This window comes from Thamnophis sirtalis, unplaced genomic scaffold (assembly GCF_051295495.1).
Source record: "Thamnophis sirtalis isolate CommonGarterSnake01/CBP01778 unplaced genomic scaffold, rThaSir2_p1.2 scaffold_2, whole genome shotgun sequence".
NCBI lineage: Eukaryota > Metazoa > Chordata > Lepidosauria > Squamata > Natricidae > Thamnophis > Thamnophis sirtalis.
This window is the reverse complement of record NW_028261382.1, coordinates 130,798,128-130,821,618: the sequence shown is the minus strand read 5'-3', so window position 1 is coordinate 130,821,618 and position 23,491 is coordinate 130,798,128. Positions and strand designations below refer to the sequence as shown.

The 23,491-nt window shown below is 37.4% G+C and overlaps 1 protein-coding gene across 3 annotated transcripts; it reads right to left on the bottom strand.

Moving 5' to 3' along the window:
- Positions 1–126: 126 nt before the first annotated feature.
- LOC148049163 (uncharacterized) lies at positions 127–22,319 on the bottom strand. 3 transcript variants are annotated; one of them, XM_087706926.1, is made up of 6 exons: positions 22,135–22,319; positions 16,827–16,901; positions 9,644–9,771; positions 7,324–7,392; positions 5,374–5,493; positions 127–4,534 (listed from the first exon to the last, which is right to left on the bottom strand). In XM_087706926.1, the coding sequence occupies exons 1-6, from the start codon at positions 22,142–22,144 to the stop codon at positions 4,358–4,360; spliced, it is 579 nt and encodes a 192-aa protein (XP_087563052.1). In that variant the 5' UTR covers positions 22,145–22,319; the 3' UTR covers positions 127–4,357. The 3 variants fall into 3 exon arrangements, with proteins under 3 accessions (XP_087563052.1, XP_087563053.1, XP_087563054.1); XM_087706927.1 differs by having other exon boundaries at positions 9,644–9,729; XM_087706928.1 differs by lacking the exon at positions 16,827–16,901.
- Between the last annotated feature and the right edge of the window lie 1,172 nt (positions 22,320–23,491).

Below are 23,491 nucleotides of genomic sequence, written 5' to 3'. Positions count from 1 at the left end.
CATTAAAAGACAACACATCCACTTACTGGTTTCTTGCACACAAATGCTACTATAAATCCCGAACCTGGGGGGGGGGGGGGGAATCATCCTGGTCTTCAAAAACAAAAGACGTCAGTTCTTCCATCACCAAATCAAATATTTATATACATAATGAATAAGACCAGAAGGGAAATGTACAGAGTTGAAGTAAATGGAGAAATCTACATGGTTCTATTCAATGAACCAAATGCGTTAACATGTAAAAATGAGTTTCAGAATAAATTGATTTAACAGATAACCCTCATTCAACAATCATTTAAAACAATTCTAGAAAATATTACAGTAATAAATGTCTCATCAGTTGTGAATATATGTAATAATCTTCCAAATTCAATATTTGTGGGGTTTTATGTAGTTATGTCTTAATCTGATCTACAGAGTGGCAATCTAAGACCAAAGAACAACCTATCTTTCCATGAAATGGATCTCCTTCCTTTAAAACAACAGAGTTGAAAGGGACCTTGGAGGTTTTCTAGTCCAACCCTCTGCTTAGGCAGGAAACCCTACACCACTTCAGACAAATGGTTATTCAATCTTCTTAAAAACTTCCAGTGTTGGAGCACTTACAGCTTCTGGAGGCAAGTTGTTCCACTGATTAATTGTTCTAAGTGTCCGGAAATTTCTTAGTTCTAAGTTGCTTCTTTGCTTGATCAGTTTCAATACAATAATACAATACAATAGCAGAGTTGGAAGGGACCTTGGAGGTCTTCTAGTCCAACCCCCTGCCTAGCCCCTGAGGCATCAGAACACTACTATGATGTCACCCCAGTCCTTTTCATAGACATATCCAGTACCAGCTACTGTTCTTTATATATTTTAGCTCCCGGTCCCATAATCATCTTTGTTGCTCTTCTCCACACTCTCAACATCTTTTTTACATCATGGCAACCAAAATTAGATGCAGTATCCAAGTGTGGGCTTACCAAGGCATTATAAAATGATACTAACATTTTACGTGATCTTGATTCTATCCCTCTGTTTATGCAGCTGAGAACTGTGTTGGCTTTTTTGGCAGCGGCAGCGCACTACTAGCTCATATTTAAGTAATTGTCCACTAGAACTCCAAGATTTCTCTCACAGTCACTACTACTGAGCAAGGCACCACATATAATGTACCTGTGCATTTTATTTTTCTTGCCTAAATGTAGAACCTTACTTTTTTCACCATTGAATTTCATTTTGTTAGATAGCACCCAGTATTCAAAAGTATCAAGATCCTTGTATCTTAAGCCTATCATCCAGAGTGTGGACTGTATTTCTGCTAACTTGGTGTCTTCTGCAAATTTGATGAGTTTCCCATCTATCCCCTCGTCCAAATGATTGATGAAGATGTTGAAGAGTACTGGGCCTAAAACAGAGCCCTGGGGTATCCCACTGCATACCTCTCTCCATGTAGATGCAGTTCCATTGAGAACTACATGTTGAGTGCGGTTGGTCAGCCAGTTACAAATCCATCTGGTGGTGATGCTTTCTAACACATTTTTTTAATTTTGTCAAGTAGTAGGTCATGGTCTACTTTTATCAAATGCCTTACTGAAGTCCAAATAAATTATATAGACAGCATTCCTCTGGCCCACTAATTTTGTCACTTTGTCAAAGAAATAAAATTAGTCTGGCATCTGTTTTTGACAAATCCATACAAATCATATCTTGTTGATATATGAAATTGCCAGATAGATTTCTTTACCTGGACTAATTGATTCTACTTGATTTAATTTTGCTTCTGAAAACATGGTCTTTTGAGCTACTAATATTATATATTAATTAATAAAATATATATGCTGTTCATCTCATGGTGACTCTGGGCAGCTGAGTAGCTTTATTACCCACTCACTTAAAGCTGTATCTGACAGGTAGTGGAAGAAAATAAAAATATACTAGTTAGAGCTATGTTCTTGTTTATTGGAGTTGAGTCTAGCCATAGCCATGGTTCTTTGGGGAAAAATATTTAATAGTAAATATTTATGTTCCCCTGAAGTTTTTATAAATATGTGAAGGAGAGTTGGTAAAAATAGAAAACTGCGTAAGTAGTTTTCTTTGGAACTGAACATAAAGTACTTTTCTTTGGAACTGAGTATGAGAATTGGTACAAATTTACTAAATCTTTTTTCATTAAATGTTTGAGTTGAATCAATACTGTTTCCAAGGATAATGGTGTTTGCAAGCTGATGTTTGAATCAAATTAGCTATGTCATTGATAAATGAACTTACTAAATGAATAGATAAACAGAAACAGAAACCATGCTTGAGAACATGGTTCTTCTTTTCAGGTTGTACATATCGGGTGTTAGGTTTTTTCCCCAAAAAAAGGTCCAACAGCCAAATGCTAGATTCAAGACATACCAAAATATAGAATGTGGAGATAAGATTAAAACAACGTACATTTTCTGCATATAAATTTTGTGGAAATTAAGTAGGAAGTAAGAAACTTGAGAAAAATGGATTACTTTTGAGTTCTGTAGGGCTGTTGCCAGTGTGAGAGAATTCTGCCAACATATTGTCTCAAATTGCCCTGCTCCCTCTCAAATATTGTGATTGGTTTCATTAAAACTTTCCATTCATTGTAATTATAAGCTAGAACTGTGAGTTATAACTCCAATTCTCCTATTCTTCCAAGAGTTCACTTTCTATAGAGCTATGCATCTTCTTTTTAATATTGACAAGTGAAAAAAGCTAAGCAGGGCCAACTAATTAATACTATTAAGCAAGACTGCCAGGAACTCATAAGGTGGACTGGGAAGTCAAAACAACATCCTAGAAGTCCCAGAGATGCTTCTTCCAAAAGGCAGCTAGATTTTCTTCAGGGGGGTTTCTTTGAAAATATTTTGTTTCTCATCCAAGAAGCTTCTTGAGATTAGTTCAAAGAAAAAAGAACCAGGAAAGTCCAGTTGCCCTTTGGGGCACCCATGACCTGAATGATTGAGAATCTTCATAAGACAAAAACCTGGGACTAGGTACTTTCATATTTTTTGTAAGAACATCATGAACATGTCCATAAAGGCACCAACAGATAACCTGAAGGAGCTTTCACATTTTTGAAAACACACTGCTTGCATTCATACATTTTAAGATTAAATCAAATGAATAAAGATGCTATTTATTCCATTTTGAATAATTTAACAAGGTTTAGAATTGTCATTTTAGTTTGGAATTGCTTTGGAAGAGCCCTGCTTTGATTTTTGTATCTCCTATATCTGCTCACATGTCCAGTATCTCTGCCTTCTCTTGAAATTGCTAGGACTATGCAATCTAAATGTTAATTTAATCTCTGAACATGAGATTTTAAGATGGTTTTTTTTAAGAGCAGACATAACATTGTGAATCCGAAGTATTTCAACATTGTGACTCTTAAGTGTTGCATCAGGATATAGTCCTATTTTGAGAGACATGAAACACTTGTCATAAATGTTTCAGGCTCAGCGCATGTCCAATGTGTTTAGACCAGCAAGCCTGAATATGAAATGGGATGTTTCAAGTTACAGTTTTCTAAAATTGAAACATTTGAATATCCCTAATACTTATATTGTTAAATGTCAGTTAAGGGGCATTCTACCAACAAGCAAATACTTTGCCCTCATCCTCTAATATTCTCCCATAGCTTAAAAAAAAATAGAACAGCTGCAATTGAGCATAGTTAATTACTTACTGTAATATGTAGAGTACACAATTATAGCTAACTTAATACTATAAAAACAGTTGCATAAAATTGCAAGTTAAAGACAACCATAATGGTATTGTATTAAATAAACATTTATACAGGGCTGATGGGTTTTTTTAAAAAATATATATATTTTTACGAAGTACCACAACAAAAACCTTTGACTTCCATATAATAAAGAAATTATATTTTTTTTCAATACATTGTCCTAATTCCTACAAGCTGTCTATTTGTACCTTTGTCATAACCATTCCCCAGACTGCTATCTTGCTCTCAATTATCACTATCGGTTTTCGTTCCAAATCTAATAACTAGTTGAAGACAATATGTTCAGGAATCCTTACGTTGGTGAAGATTTCTTAGGATGCAAAATATATACAGCACATGTATATGTTGTAAAACAGAAATCAATACATATGGAACATTTCATTCATTCTATTGACTTATTTTTTTACTTTCATTAGCACTTGAGAGCTTTGATATGTTGGCAGCCTGCTTCTCTTCTTCCAACTTTTTCTGGTGTGAGACTCATGGAACAAATTCAACAATCTTGTCAAGGCATTAGCAGAGAATATTTGCATAATTTTCTGTAGAAGAGTCTGATGTATATCAAGATTATAAAAGCTGCTCTTAAGTGTTTTACTTATCACTTTATTCCCTTTAGGAAGAACTATGATGATGTAACTTCCTCCACCAGGAACTGAAGGCTGTAACAACATTCTTTAGGCAACATAAAGTATGGGTAAAATCACATTTTTTGAAGTTTCTCTTGCACTTTTGAAAACACCGGCTCTTGTGGTGTGGTGTGGTACGTGGTTGTACGGTATCTGAATGATTCTAGATCAAAACATAAAGGTATAAGCTGTTTATAACTAATATTTATGGATAAACAGTATGTAATTCAGTTAGACGTGGCTGTAAAAAAAGATCTAACCTTTGTTGCCAGTTAAAAGATATTGACAGAATTTGACTAGAATTAGTCACTTTCTGATGAAAATGCTATGGAAAATGCAGAGCTACGCTATTGTATTCATAGGTGAATGACGGCAATTAGTGCTTACATATGAAAAAAATTCTAAAGAAAATATGTTATTTTGTTTTCTTTTGTACTTCTTTAGGTAGCTATATGAGAGCATATTACTACAATGCATTTATTCCAATAATCCTACAATCTAAATATCTTGAACTAGTTTTGAATGCACTGAGTATTCTAAACTTTTTGGTATCTAAGTATAATGAATTTCTGTGAATTATAGTTATATATCTCACTATAAGCATCTTTCCTGAATTAAAATAGACTAGAATAACAGAGTTGGAAGGGACCTTGGAGATCTTCTAGTCCAACCCCCTGCTTAGGCAGGAAACCCTACACCACTTAAGACAGATGGTTATCCAACATCTTCTTAAAAACATCCAGTATTGGAGCATTCACAACTTCTGGAGGCAAATTGTTCCACTGATTAATTTCTCCTCAGTTCTAAGTTGCTTCTCTCCTTGATTAGTTTCCACCATTTGCGTCTTGATCTATAGTTATAGTTTTACATTTTCTTCCCATAGAATATACAATGAGTTATCAGTTACCACCATGAATTCTAATTGTTCTGCATTTTAAAAAATTATTAAGCTAATAAAAGGCAATAGAACAAGGCAGCAATGAAACTCTCCTAAACACATACCTTTAATATTTCTGTTGACAACTCTGAAGCCAAGTGCATGGTCTTCTTTAATTCAAGATTAATGTTAGTACAATTTGTCTCTATCTTCAGACACTCTGTAAGGCATGTTATGGTTGTATTCTGCAAAGAAATGTATCATATTAAATTGGAGCTCTATGTTCTATATATAACCATGTTAGTTATTCTTCAAATTACATGGCAAGAAAGGTCAAGAAAATAGAGCTGTCTCTCTCCAGGGCAACAAGACTGGAAAGCACACAGATGCACATTGTTTACAAATATTGATGCTAATAAACAATGTTTTGTCAAGCTAGGTGTACATTTTAATCTGGAATGCTTCCTATGATCTGTGGTATAATAAGTTTCTTTCAATTGAAACTATCCAAGAGTTTACTGATGAACACTTCATGCCAGCATTAGGATTGCATTCTATTCAAAGCACCTTCTTAAATACATGACAGACAAAGAGGTAATATATTGAGCTCTACATAATTTTAAAACAGCTAACAGGAAGTTTGCCCTCATGCAGGTGTTGTGTACTGTTACAATGGAATTAAAGCTCCTATTAGTTTTTGTTTTTGTTAAGCTGTTATGTCTCCTATTGCGAGGAAGCCTTTTCTAGCCTGAAACACGTAGCCTTTTTAAGAAATGAGGACCACAATACAGCTATTCCCTTTATTTCAACTAAGCTCTTTCCTTAACTGCATTTACCTACCTATAGGTTGTATCTATCAAGTTCTGCATAGCATAAGGCCAGGTTACTTGAAAGGACTGCTTGCCTCCCATAGTATCCGCCCAACCAGTTCAGTCTGGCAGGGGTAGCATTCTCATTACCAAAAATGATTCATTATTAATTGTTGTCTATGATTTTCTCCTAACCAAGGAGCTTTAGGCTGAGAGAGAGAGAGATTAACTCGGAACCACATAATGAACTCTGTAGTCACATGGTGATTTGGATTCCCAGTCCCATTATTATCTATCCCCTTTAGCTTTCTATGTGCAAAACTGCTTCAAAAATGAATCCATTTTAAAGTTAGAAATTGCTGAAGTACTTTTTGGTCTAATATTTTACCAATTCAAATTTGAAGCAAAAAAGGGAGCAATTTTTCACTTCAAATTCAAAAGAGAAAACAAAATTATATTTTTGCATGGAAGTACAATGTTTATGTCAAATTATTATAAAGATAGTTACAGTACACAACCCTTGTTATAGATGTCAAATTCCATGTAGTGTTGAGAAATAAAGGGCAATACCTATTCCACAATTCTGAAAGGCTATTCATCACCAATGTACTTCCTCCCATACCTCTTTTTGTTAGATTATTTAAATTCCTATCCTGCACAGAAGGAGCAGTGAAGAAAGATTAAAATCTCTTATCAAAGAGCCGGAAAGTAATTTTTGTTAATTTTTGTTAATGTATTAAATAAAAAGCAATTAAGCCAAACCTTTTAGCATTGTCTAATAGTTATACTATTATACTATACTTGAGTATAATTCTCAAAATGCAAGGTACCTTTTCAGGGCTTACAAAATTATCCTGCATCGAAAATATTAGATTCAAGTGACTAAAACATCATCCTTCAAAGAATATAAAGCCATTGTCATATTTTGTCCAGGACAAATGATGATAGATAGATGATAGATAGATAGATAGATAGATAGATAGATAGATAGATAGATAGATAGATAGATAGATAGATAGATAGATAGATGATAGATAGATAGATTCACGTACATGCAGGCGTGCACACACACATAAAAAATTCATAGCTGCGCTATACCTTTTTGATGACCAGCCAAAATGGTGGTAAATGAATACTCCAGAATGCTTTATTAGGCAAATGCTACAAAACATCCTTACATCTTGAAAATTCAGATTCAACCCCCAACAATTACATATTGCTACATAAATTGGCATGTCAAATTATCTCATGGGATATCTTCATTACCTCAAGTGAAGAGGGGTTACATCTTCTGATGTTACAGCTGGATATGGTGTTATTATTAATGAGTTGCTCCTATTAAAAAAATCATATTTAAGATGCACTATATTAATTTACATCTGAGTATTGAATATTACTCTTTAGTTTTAAATTATGGAGTGTTACTAACATATTAACTTAGAGTTATTAACTTTTTAGATTATTTCTAAATATTTAAATTGGTTTATATGAACAATGAAGTTATCAATAAATAATCATACCTGGATATTTTGGAATGTACCAAATATGCAGAAATAAATTTTTAAATTTATTTATTCAGTAGATGGTTTTTCCTGCCTTAATGTTATACAACTCAAGGTAGCGTGCATAACGCTTCCTTCTTCTATTTTTTCCTCACAACAACCTTTCTGTGAACCAAGAAAATGCCTAGCCCAAAGTCACCTCTTTTTTTAAAAAACTTTTGTATTGTGTGTTTCTTTTAATGTTGTATGCTGCCCTGAGTCCTTGGGAGAAGGGCGGCATATAAATCGAATAAACCTAAACCTCACTGACTTCTGTGTCCAAGGATTATACTCCAAGGTCCATTATTTTAATCACTACACTAATTGTAGATAAAAAGAGATGCCCTATATATATTTCAGTTTCAATAATGGATTCTGTTAGTTAAGCTGAAAGCTTGAAAACAATGGAGAGTATCCCATGGAACTCCTTCTGCTGTTAGGATGCCCTTTCATCCAGCAAAAGCTGCTATCACCAGAGTTGAAGAGGGGCACGTTTTTCCCAATTGTTCTTATCTATATATCATCCCTGCACCATGACTCCATGATTGCCAACCCCCTGAAGCAGATTTGGAGTTATGGCGCTACAGCATAGAGACAAATCTGCAAAATCATTCTTATTCTCCTGAAAGAAATCTTGTTGGCCTGTAAAAGGACTTTTATCATCTGCAGGGGAGGGTGGTGGGAGGTTCCAAAGCATCGTAGCACAACTATTTTAACTCCAGTGTCCAATCCAGTGACCAATTCTCAGACAGCAACAAAACAAATCCTAACACAATTTCTTGCAAAGTGACCAACCAGCTCTATCTTTTTGTATAGCATTGCGTGCTGGTCTATAGAATACATTCAATATCAAAAACAAAGACCACGGACATATAGATACATTATCTTTCAAAGAGAAATATCTCTTATGGGGAGTAGTTCAGTGTTTGTTTTGCATATAACAGATACAGACAGTACGAGAAAACATCACAAAAATACTGTAATTCTCACTTAGTGACTGCCTCAGACAGTGACCATTTGCACTTATAACAGTGATGAAAAAGTAACTTTGCAACCTATGCCTGTATTTGCAACCTTCCCAGGAAAGGTAAAAGAAAAATAAATTGAAATAAAATCCTAAGCGCAGTTATGGTCACATTATTATTTTTTCATTTAGCAACCACTTCACTTTAAGAATAAAGTTGCTAGTCCTAAGGTCACTAAATAAGGACTGTTGGTATAGGGTTTGGAATAGGGTACTATTCAATTTCTAGTTCAGGGGACATCTTATATTTCTTTGCAGTAACTTTTACTCATTTTCATTTTGATGGATAGGAAATTTCTAATTTTTTTTAAAAAAAATTAACTTACTACTTAAGCATATTTATTTACTTACTTACTTACTTACTATAAGTATTACTCAGTCTAGTCTCAATCCTGTAGGACTAAGAACTAATGCTGGGTCATTGCATAATCCAAGTGCATAAAAAAAAGTTACTCTCTCCTATAAATCTAAGAATTTGGCTCACTTTGGAAATCCGGTCTTATAAAACCGCAGGAAGGGAGAGGATGATCCAGATATTTGGTCCAATTTATTGAACAAATTCCATTGTTCATGCAAGGTCCTCTGTTTGATGCCCATTTTTGCATACTCTGATAGGAATTCAGGTGATTGTAATCCATATCAAAAACTCATCAAGCAAATGCTTGATTTACATGAAATACAAACTGACCTAGGAAGCCAATACATTTGTCCTAAGAGAAGAAGAAGAAATGACAGAAGTAGTAATTATTCTAGACCAGGCAGTAATTGACGCAAATTAACCACTGCAATAGGATCTACATTTCCATCACGGTATTTATAAGCAGTGGAAGACAGGCTTAAATCCCATCACCTCATTTCCCTTATTAAGGGTTTTTTTTCTTGACCAGTACTATCTTTCTGTTTGCAAGTTCTACATAAATTATTTCTCATGTCATTTCTTCAGATGATTAAAATGTTAAAACTGTCTTGTAAAGAAATATTGTAGCTTTGTTTTAAATGCAAAAAAAAAATTGCTACCCACCAGACTTTCAACAACGGGAACTAGAATATACCGATAATTCTTTCGGATTTCAGTCATATTATCAGATGAGGCTTCTGGTACCAGAACTAAGAACAATGGCAGAATCATGAAGATATCCCTTAAAGAAGCTAAATCAGAATTGCATTGTATTACCATGAGCATCAGTATCATACATGCTAACATGCCATAATATTCAATACTACGTAGTCCTCAACTTACAACCACAATCTGAGCCAGAATTCCATTGTCTAGCAAGGTAGTTGTTAAGTGAGAGGCACCCAATTTCATGACCTTTTATGCCAGTTAAGTGAATTGCTGACATTAAATGAAGATAAATTCAATGTTTTTTTCTCCAAAAATGGAATCACCCATATATTAATGGGGTTTGGAACAGTATGTGTGAAAGTATATCTAGAATTATACATGATAATATGCTGAATATGAGTCACCAGTATGGCATAGCTGCTAAAAAACAAGCATAATTTTAGGCTGCTTCCAAAGAAATTAAATTTAGTTGTAGTTGTTAAGTGAGAGGCACCCAATTCCATGACCTTTTATGCCAGTTAAGTGAATTGCTGATGATGTTAAGTGAATCATGCGGTCATTAAGCAAATCTGGCTTTCTACATTGACTTCGCTTGTCAGAAGCAGGCTGGGAAGGTCTCAAATGGTGATCACATGACACAGGATGCTGCAGTGTTGCAAATACATGCTAATTGCCAAACACCTGGACTTGATCATGTGACTGGGGATGTTGCAATGGTTGACCATGCGAGGACTGCTTGAAAGTCAATTTTTCAGTGTTGTAACTTCAGTAGTTGCTGCACGAATGGTTATAAATTGAGGATATTGCACTGGAAATACACAATAAATTAAATGTATGACATACAGCACCAAAGATTGTTTTTAAAGTCCCTAGAATCTGTTATGATCAGCTAAATACCAAGAGATCACTATTTTTCAAAATTGCTCTTAAAACTAAGAATAAGGCACTCTTTCCTCATCTTTTCCTGATTTATAATGTGGCCCAATCCATTATGATACTCAATTCCACACAAAACATTCAGCTGAGCATTTGCCTACCAAAAGATTGAGTGAAATGTTTAAAGTTTATGTAAGCTATTTTCCTGAGCATAGGAGTCCTGTGAGATGGATATTAGTTGCCACATTATTATGGTGATTGCGGTCAGCTGGATGTTTAAACTGGATTTAGCATTTTTTTTTCCATCTAATGATGATGACGATGATGATTTGGCTTTAATTCTATGTTAGCTTTCCGAGACCCTGTTAAATGAAGAACCACCATATAAATTCAAATAAAGATATTAATAAAGTTTAACTGTTGTATCTAGAATGGCATAAATGAACTAATAAGGTTACTAGCATTATGGACAATAAATTCAATCATGGTGTTAAAAGTATCTTAATTGAATGTGTTCATACTAGATAGATATCTGAGATGTTTTATTTTGGATTCTTGCAACAGATGTTTGAACTTAATTACTTCAATGGCCTCTTCCAGCTTTATGATTCTATGAACATCATATATACATGTATGACATCTAGTCTCAGAAAACAAAGAACAGGAGAATTGACTTTTAATTGTTTATATGATGCTACTCACTAGAAAGTTTACAACAATCTTTTAAGACTCATTCTAATGAGAGAGTCCATGGATGATTTAATAGCAACCTGCAACTCCCCCATGATAGTCATTCTTAATTTATGGATTAGTTGGCCAGCATTCAATGTATGTAGGGAGATCTTCAACAGTAAGCCAGAACCTGCTGAGAACCTCAGACACACCTTTACATATGGAGGTAAGAGAAGCTCAATCACTATGTCAGTTCCATCTCTCCAAAGGCTCTAACGATCAGCTGGTTGTGCCAAAGCCCACTTGACATTTTATGCCTGGACTGCTAAATTAATTCTGTATTAATATTTTTTTGCATGAGCCTTGGTGGCGCAGTAGTTAAGAGTGCAGTACTGCAGGCTACGTCTGCTGACTGCCAGCTGACTGCAATTTGGCAGTTCAAATCCCTCCAGGCTCAAAGTTGACTCAACCTTCCATCCTTCCGAGTAGGGTAAAATGAGGACCCAAATTGTTGGGGGCAATAAGCTGACTCTATAAACCACTTAGAGAGAGCTGTAAAGCACTATAAAGCAGTATATAAGCCTAAGTGCTATTGCTATTGCATACAATTTAGTTTCAAAGTTCTTTAGAACAGGGTTGTCAAACGTGCGGTGTCACGTGATTATCAGAACTTTTTCCCCCTTCACTAAACCGGGCGGGGCCAGCATATGATGCAACCAGTCTGCTGGCCGTGAGTTTGACCCCTGCTCTAAAGGCTCTTAGAGGGAACAGAGAACCAATCACAAATGCTACTATAAATTTAATCATTGAAAATGAGAATTCTCTGAATGCTTAAAAGACAAAAATAGACTGCATATTCCATACATTTGCAAAATTTTATGTAATGGTTCTCAACAGCATTAAAAAACACTATTTTAAGGCATGATAAGTAGTCACTCATTTAATACACTCAAATTTATTTCTATCTGATGAAAATTCTGATTGCATACAGATATACAAAAATCCTTTTAAAAAGTCAATCTGTAGGTACTATGTTATGTATTATGTAGACATAATAGCCAAATAGATTTAAATCAATTAAAATATTATAAAATGTTTGAGCTCATCAGCACCTTTCAGGTTAGATGGTAAAGAAAGCTAGAAATTGAAGGAATAGGTAGGGAAAACTAGGTGATGTTACATCTGCTTTTCATCATAACTTAGGATAGTCACTGGGAGGAGACTATATAAATTCAATTTAGATATTATTCAGATAAGATAATAGTTACATAAAATATGAGTTCTGATGGTATTAATAGTCATTTTTAACAAACATCCTGATGCATATTAAACAAATGAGATCCACTTCTAAATTTCTGCACAGATGGACTTAAATAAATTAAATTACACTAAATTACACTGAATTCATAATATTGAAGTGATCCCCGAAAGTCTCATTCTAAACTCCTATTAATATAATAATAATGTAATCTAATGTAATTATATAATGTAATGTAGGGTAGTGCAATAATAAGTAATCTAAGCAGAGTATCATGTAAAAATATTTTAACTAAATCCAGAAGAATAATCATATACTCAATTAAGAGGTGCTATTATCAAAAACTGCAGCCTCATTTGAATATAGACTATTGACAATAAATCAGGGTAAATCCAATGCAGTGCAAATCCAACAAATACTCCTTATTATCATCCCAGCAACTTGTCTTCAATTGCTAACCTAAACTGAAATTTTTAAAAAATCTGTTATACCTTCTTCGCATTTCAAGTCTGGTGCACAATAAATTTTATTTATTTATTTATCCAATTTGTACATCTGTCCATCTTACAAAAAGGAACATACATTACAAATAAAACAACAGATTAAAAACAAGTGATATGAGTTTTAAAGCTCTTTTTTAAAGTAGTTTCTTATTTTACTTCTGTTGATCATGTTCAGGCAAGAACTAAATCTGCCAAACATATGCACCATCTGTGACCTTTTAAGAAGAAATATTATGCCTAATTCCAACTCATTACAGCTGTGGAACTCAATATAATAGGAGAAGATAAAAGATGTATTGTAATACAGTGGAGCTCAGAAATATGTCAGGACTCTTGAGTCTTCAGATGAGGAACAATGGATCAGGTTTAAAAGAAAACAGCCTACATATAAGAGGAAAGCAGATACAGATAGTATTCAATTTATGACCACAATTGAGCCCAAAATTTCTGTTGCTAAGCAGGACAGTTGTTAAGTGTGCTTTGCCCCATTTTACCACCCTTCTTGACACAGTTATTAAGTTAGTAAGTGTAGTTGTTAATAACATGGTTGTTAAATGAATTTGGCTTTGCCATTGACTTGTCAGAAGGCTGCAAAAGATTGATCACATGACTCAAGGACACTGTAACTGTCATAATCAGTTGTCAAGAAGTTGCCAAGTCTGAATTTTGATCAGAATGCTGCAATAGTCCTAAGTGTGAAAAAGTCACCTTTTTCAATGTCCCTGGCCTCTCAGCTCCGGCGGTCCTTGGATGAAACCGATTATCTAGATTCCTTTCAGTCGGGTTTCAGGCCTGGCTACAGCACAGAAACTGCTTTGGTCGCGCTAATCGATGATCTTTGGAGAGCCAGGGACAGGGGTCATGCCTCTGTCCTAGTGCTCCTTGACCTCTCAGCAGCCTTCGATACCATTGACCATGGTATCCTTCTGCAACAGTTGCGGGAGGTGGGAGTGGGAGGCAATGTTCTTCGGTGGTTCTCCTCCTACCTCTCGGACAGGTCGCAGTCGGTGTTGGTTGGAGGACAGAGGTCAACCCCTAGGCCCCTTAAGTATGGGGTGCCGCAGGGTTTGCTCCTGTTCCCCCTCCTGTTTAACATCTACATGAAGCCACTGGGTGAGATCATTCGCCGGCACGGGATAAAATACCACCAATATGCGGACGATACACAGTTGTATCTGTCTGCCCCGTGCCAACTCAGTGAAGCGGTTGACGTGATGTGTCAGTGCCTGGAGGCTGTTAGGGTCTGGATGGGTGTGAACAAGCTTGCACTCAATCCCGACAAGACCGAGTGGCTTGTGTTTTTCCCTCCCAATAATTGGCCTTGTATTCCAACTCTCAGGCTGGGGGGTGAAATTATACGCCCCTCAGACAGGGTTCGCAATTTGGGAATCCTCCTGGACCCACAGCTGACTTTAGAGCATCATTTGTCAGCTGTGACCAGGGGGACATTTGCCCAGGTTCGCCTAGTGCACCAATTGTGTCCCTACCTGAACCGGGAGGCACTCAGAACAGTCACTCACGCCCTTGTGACCTACAAGACTGGCTTACTGTAATGCGCTCTACATGCAGCCCTTGAAGAGCATTCAGAGACTTCAGCTTGTCCAGAATGCAGCCGTGCGAGCGATTGTGGGTGCACCTCGGTACACCCACGTTACACCTATCCTCCGCAAGCTGCACTGGCTGCTATTGGACTCCGGACGTGCTTCAAGGTGCTAGTCGTTACTTTTAAAGCCCTACATGGTATCGGACCTGGGTACTTGAGAGGCTGCCTTCTGCCAATTACCTCCCTATGACCAATTAGATCCCACAGATTAGGCCTCCTCTGGATTCCATCAACTAGCCAGTGTCAACTGTCGACCCCCTGGGGGAGGGCCTTCTCTGTGGCTGCTCCGGCCCTCTGGAACGATCTCCCCATGGAGATCCGGACCCTTGCCACCCTTCAGGCTTTCTGCAAAGCCTTAAAACCTGGCTGTTCCGGCAGGCCTGGGGCTGATGAGTTCCCAGCCCCACTCGAATTGTTGCGGCTGTTGACGAGTTTTTAATTTGTTTTCTGTATTTGTCTTGTCTTCTTGTTTTTTGTACTTCCCCTTTTCCCTATTTAGTTTGTTAGCCACTCTGTGTCCCCTCGGGGAATAGGGTGGCATACAAGTTTAATAAAACTAAACTAAACTAACTAACTGTAACTTTGAAGTCACTAAATGAAATGTTGTAAGTCAAGGACGCCCTATAATCTATCTATAGCCATGACTCCTTACTACAAAAAAAATGAAACTAATCTTTGTCAACTTGCATCTTTGACTCAGGAAATGTGATCCAGGTTATAGAGGAGAACTGAGTATGGAAATGACAATACTGCAAGCAAATGACCATGTACAAAATATGGGAGTGATTTGGCTTCTTCATTACCTGGATGGCAAAGCCACTGCTACCACATTATAAATTGTATTTCATAGACTGGGAACAAAGTCCTTGGCTGAAGCATATTAAATGTCATTGGGAGCTTTGAAGATGAATTTTTGGGGATTTAGAGATCCAGGGGTTTAATATCCAGAACAAATATAGAATAAAATTAATGTCCTTTGTTATCATATACTCATGTTTAAAATAAATAACATGAGCAAAATGAGCTTAAATTGCAGAAACATAAACAGGATGTTAATAGGATAACTGAGACATGGCAGAATGATTCTCAGAATGTAACAGGTGAGAAATACAACTTGTTCAAAAGGAACAGAAGCAACAGAAGCAATAAAAATTGAAGAAGAAATGTACTTTATGGTAAAAATAGCAACACCTACTCAGAAATCTAAGGAAATGAACGAACTCTGGAACGAACTCCCCGTGGAGATTCGGACCCTCACCACCCTCCAATCCTTCCGTGCCGCTTTAAAGATCTGGCTGTCCCGGCTGGCCTGGGGTTAGATTCTAACCCCACTCGAATCGTGTGACTGTTGTGTTCTTTTTAATATGTTGTATTGTCTTTATGTTGGAACGTTGTTTGTCTTCCCCCCCCCCTTTTTTTTGAACTGTGAGCCGCCCTGAGTCCCCCCAGGGAAAAGGGCGGCATACAAATAAAGGGAAATGAAATGAAATGAACTTGTTGATCCTGCTGAAAACGAATGATTCCAATAAATGAAGGAATGTTTTATTTTCACTATTACTCAGCATATAAAGAGATGTGAATTATCACTTCCACAAGCAAATGGAAACTCTTTTGAAACTCATGCAGACAGAGATGATTGGTTTTAATTATCCCAACATCAGCTTGGAGACTAATTTTGGCAAACACAATTCAAATTTGGTCAATAAATAGAGCAAAATAGCATGATGCCATTTCTACTAAGGCTCGCTTTTCTCTGAAAACAGTATATATGTTTCCCTTAAGCCATTATGAGAAGCTGGGAGATGGAGGAATATTCAAAGTTGGGCCTCACAGTAATATAAGGCAAGGGTTAGGACCTTGATCTTCAAATTTATAGGGATTTACAAATCATCCACAGGCACTGCTATGGAAGTTGTCTAGTCAAATACCATCTGTTTTCCTTGAGAAAGTAAAAAAAAATTGCAGGGATTGACATACAATAAATGGAAAGATTTTAGTATTAATGATAAATTATTTGCTCTAAGTATCATGAAATAAATGGAATTATTACTAACATTTAGCATAATTGTATCAAAACATATCATTGTTAAATTTGATTTTTTCATCCTAATATATTGGAGGAACCCTATGGATAAAAATATATAAGGAATTTGATAAAGTACTCCTAATTAATGCAATTATAATTAATAATATACTGCAGTATGGACTTGAAAACAATATACAAACCAGAGTGAGGGATCAGGCTGGATACCAGAGGATTCAGATCCTCTGTCCGGTATTCTTCCAGATTTTCATGAACAACTTGGATGAAGAGAGAAAGGGCACATGTATTAATTATAACTGTAGATGACATAAAAGTTATCATAAAGCTAATACATTAGAACAGAGAAACAGCAAGCAAAATTATCTTTAGAGGTTAAAAAAATATACTAAAAAGGACAACATGACATTAAATGAAGATAAATTTATTTTTTTTCTCAGAGGAAAGGGAATCGCCCATATATTAATGGGGTTTGGAACAGTATGTGTGAAAGTATATCTAGAATTATACATGATAATATGCTGAATGAGTCACCAGTATGGCATAACTGCTAAAAGACAAGCATAATTTTAGGCTGCTTCCAAAGAAATTAAATTTCCAAATAACAAGAAGTAATAGTTTCATTTTAAAACTGAAAACAATGCAGAGAAAAGCAAAACAGATGATCAGGACCTGGAAATTAAATCTTATATAGAAAGAATATAGGAACCCAGATTTTTCAGTTTTTAGAAAGATTACTAAGATTCCTACTAACAGGAAGGAACATACAACAGAAAGTCAAAATCAGCCACTATTGTATCAAAGTGCAAGACATAGGTGAAATAGTATTCTTCTCCTATCTCCTTATAAAAAGTTCAATGTCAGCTGATAATGATTAGAACAATTGAATAGTGAAAACAATTATTGAAAAAGGTGTCTTGAAGCAAGACAATTAGCCAGCCAGCCACCTGTCAGGGATTCTCTAAGGTAAATTCCTACTCTGAGCATTGGATTGGATAATAGCCCCTTCAAACTTGTATTTCTGTGAATATCTGAACATACAATATTTATTGTAGGGGAATACAATAATAGGAATTAATAAAAATTACAATACTGTCAATATAGTTTTTATTTTTCTTCTGCTCATTAAAACTTTAACCAACTTTTATTAAATAAACCACAAATGGCCAGCCCCAAACAAATCAAATGAACCACATAATGCCTTAACACAATATAGAAACTAGATTTAATGGGAAAAACTCTATGTAGTACTTGTGCTGCTTAGAATAAACCTAAAGCAATGGTTCCCAAACTTGGCAACTTTAAGACTTGTGGACTTCAACTCCCAGAATTCTCCAGCCAGCAGAGCTGCCTCAGAGAATTCTGGGAGTTGAAGTCCACAAGTCTTAAAGTTGCCAAGTTTGGGAACCACTGACCTAAAGGAATGTTCTTATTGAGTTCATGAACCATTTTGAACTCCTAGAAACCTACATCAAACAAAAACATTATTAGAGATACTATAGGAAGATACACAGATATTTTATAATTATAGTACTTGAAATCTAGATTAGGTTGAGTAACCATGGTATTGTGTTACTATTGTAATCCTTGGAAATAGTCCCACTGATGGGACTTCCTCAAGAGACACTTGGTGAACTAAGCACATCTTAAAGCATAGAAGACAAATGCAATGAAGACCAAAGAACCAACAAGTGGACCACTCTGGGCAAGGAGAAGATAAGAGATTGTCCACTTGTGCTCCAGATAGTGAAGAGAAGTTTCCTGTGAGTTTGAGTACTAGGAGATGAAGAAATTAATTTATCATCTTTACCGTCTTTGATAACCTTTCTTTCTAATCAATTTCTGAAATCATTTATTTATTTTCAATACAAGATCTCTTACTAACAAAATGGATGAATTAAGGCTACACATTGCAAAGACTAAATACATCAAGAACTGCTGTATTCCTAATCACAGAAACATGGCTTAATTCACTCATTCAGGATGCAGCTGTTGTGCTAGAAGGCTACATAGATCACCCTGCAGGACAGGAATAGTGAATCCGGCAAGAGCAAAGGGGGAGGTTAAACCTTTATAAGAACAAAAGCTTGTACACTGAAGACGACATTTAATTTTGTTGTACCATGTGCAATGACAATAAAGTAAACTAAACTAAGGCTATTAGAGAATTTTGGAACAAGAAGTTTGAAAAGCCATTTGCGTGAGTTTACCTTTCTTACTGAACAAAGGAAAACTGACTATAAGTTTAAAAATTTAAAGAATTGGAAATAAATGGCAAAAAACTCAATTAAGATTTTGATCTAAGGATAAATTAAGCATCTAGATAAGTTTGGAATATTGAGACTTTTACTGTAAGATTTTGTAAATGATTAAATTTAATAAACAGCATTTCATGGGAATTAAGGTATTTTGTCTAAGTTGTAACAGAAACTTGAGACTATGAGTTCAAATATTACACACGAGAGGGACAAAAAATTCCAGACAGACAGAGTGTAAACTTGCATTTGGTTTTCAATTGGTATGGCAAATTATAAAATGACATAGAGCGCTTTAACATTCTAAATACTTCAAGAGATTTTCTAAGAATGGGACCAGATATTAGTAGCTGCCACATTAGAAATATCAAAAACGTGGTTGATTTATCAGACGAAGGTTAAAACAAGACATTTTTTCTATACACCTCTTGTAGCCCTTTGGAGACTTTTTCCTGACATCAGGACTGGACAGTTTATGATTTGTGATTTGCATATAAATAAAAAATGTGTTATGGGTAGAGATATGTGTAATCTTATGTGAGACTTATAAAATTTGTTTTTATTTATTGTCATGAAGATAAGGCTCTTTATTTCTTTTCTTTTTCTTTATCTTACCTTTTTTTTTCTTATTTAGCACTTTTTGATTTTACTCTTATTATTGTTACTAAATCTTTAACAAAAAAAATTATGGAAAAAATCCCAATGAGTTTAATACAGATTATTCTTAACATAGTTAATTGTGTTCATCCATTCACTTACCTAGTCCTAAGTATGATTAAACTCAGTAGGATAGTTGAGTAATCCCACATAGACTATCAGCGGCTACTTTCAGTGTATTGGGCAATCCAACCCCAACCTTATTCCTACATGTGTTGCACATATTGAAAACACATGAGGCTGTAGTTTTCTATGTAGCATTTAGAACAGGGATTCTGAACCCATGAGCCGTGGCCCACTATCGGGCTGCAGCCTGTTTTGGACTGGGCCATGCCAGTGACGGTTGAGCACATAGGCGCAAAGCTCCCTTCGCACTCACAGGGAGCCATTCTCTCTCTCCTTCCCGCTAAGCAGGAAAGGCTGGAGACTGCTGATTTAGAAGATACATACTGGTAATTCTTTACATGCTTGCCCTTCTGCTCAAATAAAACTGTTGTTTCTGAAAAAAAGTTTCCACTTTATATTCCATTAGGCACTACAAGTAAACAGGTAGTCCTAAACTTATAACCATTTGTTTAACAACTGTTATGATACTGAAAAAGTGATCTACAACTGGTCGTCACACTTATGACTGTCACAGCATCCCCATAGTCATCTGATCAAAATTCAAACGCTTGGCAATCAGCACATATTTATAATTGCAACCATCCTCAGATCAGGTGATTGCCATTTGCAACCTCCTCAGGCAACTTCTGACAAGTAATTTCAATCAGAGAAGCCAGAGTCACTTAACGATCATGTGATTCACTTAACAACTATAGTGATTTGGTTAACAACTGTGACCAAAAATGTTGTAAAATCAGGCATGACTCACTTAAAAACCATCTTGTTTAGCAATGGATATTCTGGACCTAATTATGGTCTGACTTCAAGAACTAGCTGTATATAAAACGAGGACACCAAGGAAGACATTAGTCTGACTGGATAATCCATTGGGGGTGTACTGTATCATTAATACAATACCAGTCATTGGGGGATAATCTATAATTAACACAATTCCCAGCACATTCAGAAATAATTCTTAATTTCAACATGCTCCAAAGCAGTACCTTAGTTTCTTACATTGTTTTTATAGCCAGGTCAACAATTCAGAGAGATTAGGAATTTGTGAGCATGTGAATAAACATGCAATTGAGCAAAAAGCTGCCAGGAGCAAAGTTACACAGAAATCCCATCAATGAATGTCAAATGAATGGGGAGCCAGTTTATATAATATACCTCTGCAATACAGTACGTCAGCTGGCAACTTTACTGAATCAGCGGGCATAGTCCAATATCATGATTTCTCGGAACTAAAAGCAAATATTGGCACTTTGCAGTTTTATAATTCTCATTCAACCTGTAGGCAATGAAACTGAAACATGCTTCAGCTCAGACACATGACTTCCAGAAAGCCTAGCAGAAGGGAGATAACAGGCAGCCCCATAAATTCCAGCAGGCATTACAAGCCTCTTTTCCCCTTTACCTTATCAGAGATTAAGTTTCTGTTAAAATAAAGAATGTGAGTAAAAACAAAACCTATTTTAAAATGTTGTCTTAAGCAAACATGGGAGTGAAAACTTCTGGGATTATATTGAGATAATGGCAATTCAGATCCTGTTACATTTTTCTATTTGACATTTGAAAAGAGCAGATTACCTGCTTGCAAAACGCAGGTTACCTGCTTGCAAAACGCCCACGGAAGCCTGATCTTGGGTCAAACTCTGTACCTCTATAAATCCTCTCCATACCTCCTTTGTTTTTGTTGTTTTTCTTTAGGGTAAAGCACAGACCTCTACCTCACATTTATCAGGATTGTCATCTATTGCTACTATCGGAAATTCATCTCAAACGCGACTGCTTCAGAAATGTCACCTTCATCGCTACTGTCTTTAATTATTATTATTTTTTACTTTGGAAAGATTTATTGGGATAAGCCCCCCCCCCCCCAAAAAAGAGCGCGAACGACTCGCGCACACAAGCCCCGATTCAGTTTCGTTCTGCGGAATCCACGCCGCAGTATCAGCTGGAATCTGGCCCGGCAAAGTCGGAAAGAGGTGGGTTTTCTCGGTATTGTGGGTGTACAGCCGCCGGAGGCTTCCCAAACAGGAACAAAACAAAAAAAAAAACCCTACCCCGAGGGTTAGTCACAAGGGTTAGCTCCGACCTGCCTTGCTCTTCTCACTAAATTCCCTTGGCTTCCCCTCCGGACATTCCGGGTATTTTGTTCCCAGAGCTGCTGGGAATAAGGCGCTTCCACTTTCATTCTCTTAGAAATTGGGAAAGCCCCGCCGGTGGCTAAAAGGGATAAAAGCGAGGCGGAAGCCCGCAAAACCTGATACCACACTCGGCGAAGCTGCTGCGGAGAAGCTCCCTGAGGACGGCGCGGGCCGGGAAGAGGCCAGGTGGGTCGCAAGCTGAGGGGACGGGAAAGGTGCTCCGCTCGTCCGCCCGCCGACGCCTGGCCAGCCCAAAAGAGCGCGGGGCAAGCGCTCTCGGCGGATAGGGAGACGCAGCTGAGGGCGCGCGCCATTCGCCTTACCATGGGACATGGTCCGCGAGCCGGACGCCGCTTGCTCATGATGGAGCCGGAGTCACGTCCATGGCGCTACCGTCCCGGTGCAAAATCCTGGCCGCGGCGGCGTCTTGTGCTGAGGCTGCGAACGGCCAGCAGAACGAGCTTTCTGTAATAATTAACATTAAATAAAAATTCTGGGCGGGGAACCTCGACTTTAGACCACTTTGCGGGTTAATTGAGCGGAGGGAGAGGAAAGCGTGAGGAGACGCTCTTGGAGCCGAACCACGCTCGCCTGTTGATGCCCCCCCCCTTTTTTTAAAATCGCCGAGAACTTCCGTATGGGCCGAACTAGTTTCGCTTTCCGGCTGGCACGAGCGCCGCTAGTTTCGGAGGATTTCAACCATGCAAACTCCTGGCTGCGGTCGAGTTGCACATTTTTCCACCTGCCAAAGGTAGCGCGGGAAGGCGCAGATCTTTGCGTCCTGCCTGGCCTTGCGGTCTTTCCACCGCTCCTGCGCTCCCTCCCGAGGTTCTCCTTGACCGCCGGTGGGCGTCGATTGGAACTGCTTGGGCGCTTTTCTCCGGGATGAAATAGCTGGATGACAAAGGAGGTGGGATCACCCTCGTCTCCACTCCATCCGAGGGTTTGCCAAGGCTCCGTTAACGCGTGGAAAGAACCATTAGTGAGAAGTGCAACGCTGGGGCGGGTCGAGGGGGTTCCTCCCAAAGGGAGTGGTGGGCTGGCAAGTGTCAGTTCCCCGTCAGTATTCGGGCTTCGCGAGACATGTGGAAGTGATCTGCTCTTCACACACACCCCGCTCCCCCTTCCTAATGACTAATGACCTCCTATCCTTTTGTACTCTGTACCCTCAACAAAGGATTGTGAAATAATCTGCAATTTGTATCGGCTTTGGCATGATTTTCCTTAAGCAGCCACAGCTTTCAAGTTTCTTGTGGACCCATCCTTCTTTGTGGGGATGAGTTATTACAGTTGTGTTTTGAAATTTGTGTGTGTGAGGGTGTGTGTGGGAGAGGAAGAGATATGTCACAGTCAGATATGCTACAAATTCTGGCCTGAGCGCTTGAGATCCCAGTTTGTTACAAGAGCCAAGGTGGCGCAGTGGTTAAATGCAGCACTGCAGGCTACTGCTAGATCAGCAGGTCAGCGGTTCAAATCTCACCGGCTCAGGGTTGACTCAGCCTTCCATCCTTCCGAGGTGGGTAAAATGAGGACCCAGATTGTTGGGGGCAATATGCTGACTCTCTGTAAACCGCTTAGAGAGGCCTGAAAGGCCTATGAAGCGGTATATAAGTCTACTGCTATTGCTAATCATAACAAGAACATCTTCCTGGATGTTCATATCCCAGCCCCTATCTAAAG

What these genes read in the sequence shown, in the direction of transcription:
- LOC148049163 (XM_087706926.1), bottom strand. An exon ending in CAGCCTGATCCCTCACTCTG is followed by an intron (nt 9,772 to 16,826) that starts GTTTGTATATTG and finishes ATTCTGATTTAG; the next exon opens with CTTCTTTAAGGGATATCTTC. An exon ending in TTCCCGTTGTTGAAAGTCTG is followed by an intron (nt 7,393 to 9,643) that starts GTGGGTAGCAAT and finishes TTTTTTTAATAG; the next exon opens with GAGCAACTCATTAATAATAA.